The following is a 3,165-nucleotide window of genomic DNA, read 5'->3' as shown; positions in this document are numbered from 1 at the left end:
ACCGCCACCACGACAAAACACCGCCACCACCACCACCACCACCACCACAAAACACCGCCACCACCACCACCACCACCACCACAAAACACCGCCACCACCACCACCACCACCACCACAACACCGCCACCACCACCACCACCACCACCACAAAACACCACCACCACCACCACCACCACAAAACACCACCACCACAAAACACCACCCACCAACCACCACCAAACACCACCAAACACCCCCCACCAACCACCACCAAACACCCCCCACCAACCACCACCAACCACCCCCACCCACCACTAACCACCCCCACCCAACCCCCCCCCCCCCACCAAACACCACCACCAAACACCACCACCACCACAAACCACCACCACAAACCACCACCACCACAAACCACCACCACCACCACCACAAACCACCACCACCACCACACACCACCACCACACACCACCACCGCCACCACCACAAAACACCACCGCCACCACCAATCACCACCACCACAAATCACCACAAAACACCACCACCACCAATCACCACCAATCACCACCACCACAAATCACCACAAATCACCACAAAACACCACCCAACACCACCACCACCACAATTATTCTCGTTCTTTTGTTTTTCTCTTGCAACTATTGTGGCACAATGTGACAGTATCTTTTTTCTCTTCTTTTTAAATTTTATTTATTTTTAAGTTTTGTTATTTTGATTGTTGTTTTGTTTTTTTTCTCAAGGCCTGACTAAGCACGTTGGGTTACGCTGCTGGTCAGGCATCTGCTTGGCAGATGTGGTGTAGCGTATATGGATTTGACCGAACGCAGTGACGCATCCTTGAGCTACTGATCTTTCTCTTCTTATTTATTCTGTTTTCCAATTGTCTGTTATAATCTGAAGTTGTTTTGTTTTGGGTTTTTCTTGTTGTTTATTCTCTTTCTTTCCGACTATTAACTCTCTCCATACGAACGGCGTAAGAGGACGACGTTAACAGCGTTTCACCCCAATCACCATCATCAAATTATTGCAAGCGGAAGGCTCTTATACTGAAAAGGTGAATGTTGACAAAGAATACCACAATTCTGACGACGGAAGCTAAAGGTTGGGTCATTCAGACACCCACTGGACATCCGAGGGGTCTGTGTAGAGGAGAAGAGAGGACTGGCTGTACTGAGTCAGTTAACGATTCATTCGTGACAACTTGTGTCACCACCATCAGTGAAGCTTCATTAATTCATGCCTGACTAAGCGCGTTGGGTTACGCTGCTGGTCAGGCATCTGCTTGGCAGATGTGGTGTAGCGTATATGGTTTGGTCCGAACGCAGTGACGCCTCCTTGAGCTAGAGATACTGAAACTAATTCATGCAGAGCATAATCAAATATCATGCATAATCATCATCATCGGCTTCTTTCTTTTGAAATTACAATACGAATCAGATGGTATCACTATCACAACAGGAAGCTTGTTACTTTAACGTTAGGAAATGATAATGATACAACACGGGTAAGAAAGGATGTGGATTTCTAAAGGTACAAATATTAACAACTTTTTAGGCAGTTGAAACTGTTTGGAAAATTATTGCGGCTAGGTCTGGCGCGTGGTGTATATGTTTAAGCCCGATTTTTTTTTTTTTTTTAAATCCTCGGGTTTTTTTTTTTTGGTTTGTTTGTTGTTTGCTTGATTTGTTGCTTTCGTTAGACGAAAGTAGGGGAGGTCATTTATACAAGATTTACCGTCCCGGTACTTACAATAGAAATAAATAATAAATAGCCGAATAAATAGACAAAGAAAACAAGAAAGGAAAACTTAACCACATCTAATTTTCAACTCTTTCACAGGCCCTCAACGAAAAGAAGAAAATATGAATCATATCTAATACCCTGTTCTTTTTTTCCTTTTTTTTCCCATCCCTCGCAGGTCCTCAAACGGCCTCTTTCCAGATTCTCCACATCGCCATTGGCACCTCCATTTCCTCCTTCTTCTGCCTCATCCTCCTCGTCTGCGGCTTCTACCACCGCCGGAAGTTCCGGTCCGAGCGCGCGCATGCGCCGCCGCCCGACCACGACCACGTGGAGGTGCGCTACGTTTCGGCCCCTACCGGTTACAACACCACGGAGCGTTTGTTGATGGAGAGAGGAGGGGGCGTGGGCGGAGGAGGAGGAGGAGGGGTAGGAGGAATAGGAGGAGGAGTAGGGAGACAGGATCAGCAGAAGAATGACGTCAATATGAAACTGACGGACAGCCCGCAAAGAAAATGCCAGAAGATGTCAATGGTATGACGTATGGATTAGAGGCTTTAGGCTGTGTTTTATTTGTGTGTGGGTTTTTTGGTTGGTTGTTTTTTTTCGTTTTGTTTTCCTACTATATTTCTTTATCTATTCATTTATTTACTTATTTATTTTCTTCATATATTTATTCTTAGACATACCCTAACGATTCCATTCAGATACACTCCCTCTCCATCTGCCTACCTCCCCCATCCTCATTCATAAATTCAAAGTACCCATCCTTCGTTTCAGTCTCTATCTCCCCAAAGAAAAAAAAAAGATGTCTTTGCTGATTATATGTATGTGCTGTGTGGACCATTAGTTAAAAAAGAATCACCAGTACATCCATCATCAGATTCGAAAACGAACCGTTTCAAGTATGTGTGTGTGCGTGCGTGCGTGTGCGTGCGCACGAGTGTGCGTGGCTGCGCGGTTTTTTTGTTTGTTTGTTTTCTTGAGCTAAGTGAGAGAATAAATTCATGAATATGGTTCGTCCATTATTTGAATGTGATTTAGAAAATGTTTGCGATTTGATTGTTTGTTTGATTGCGTTTCTTTGTGTGTCTCTTCATTTAAAAAAAACTGTTTGTTCGTTTGTTGTTGTTTTTTGCCTATTCTCGCATAAGTAACAAAATTTTGCTTTTCTGTAGTGAAAACATGTCTACCCGGGCCAGAAGCAGAACCTTAGGATTAACAAAATAATAATGTCCAAACATAGACGTGTGTCACTAACAACCTTTTTTAAAATTTTTTCATACGCATCCGCGTGTGTGAGCGCGCAAACGCACGATTTTTTTTTTTTTTTGTTTTTTGTTTTTTTCTTTCTTATTTTTGTTTCCAACAAGGTCCACAATCCTGATCATGTATTACTCACCTTGTGCATGACGGTGAAAAATGTGTAAT

General features: G+C 43.8%; 1 protein-coding gene across 1 annotated transcript in view; it reads left to right on the top strand.

Moving 5' to 3' along the window:
• LOC143298296 (cubilin-like) overlaps positions 1–2,477 on the top strand; it is a 435,974-nt gene extending 433,497 nt beyond the window's left edge. Inside the window, exon 17 of the mRNA XM_076611114.1 lies at positions 1,913–2,477. Coding sequence (XP_076467229.1) covers positions 1,913–2,274 — 362 coding nt within the window. The 3' untranslated portion in view covers positions 2,275–2,477. The remainder of the gene's footprint in view (positions 1–1,912) is intronic.
• The last annotated feature ends 688 nt before the right edge of the window (positions 2,478–3,165 follow it).

This window comes from Babylonia areolata, chromosome 23 (genome assembly GCF_041734735.1).
Source record: "Babylonia areolata isolate BAREFJ2019XMU chromosome 23, ASM4173473v1, whole genome shotgun sequence".
Taxonomy (NCBI): domain Eukaryota; kingdom Metazoa; phylum Mollusca; class Gastropoda; order Neogastropoda; family Buccinidae; genus Babylonia; species Babylonia areolata.
The sequence above is the reverse complement of the archived record's forward strand: the minus strand, read 5'-3'. Positions and strand labels throughout refer to the sequence as shown.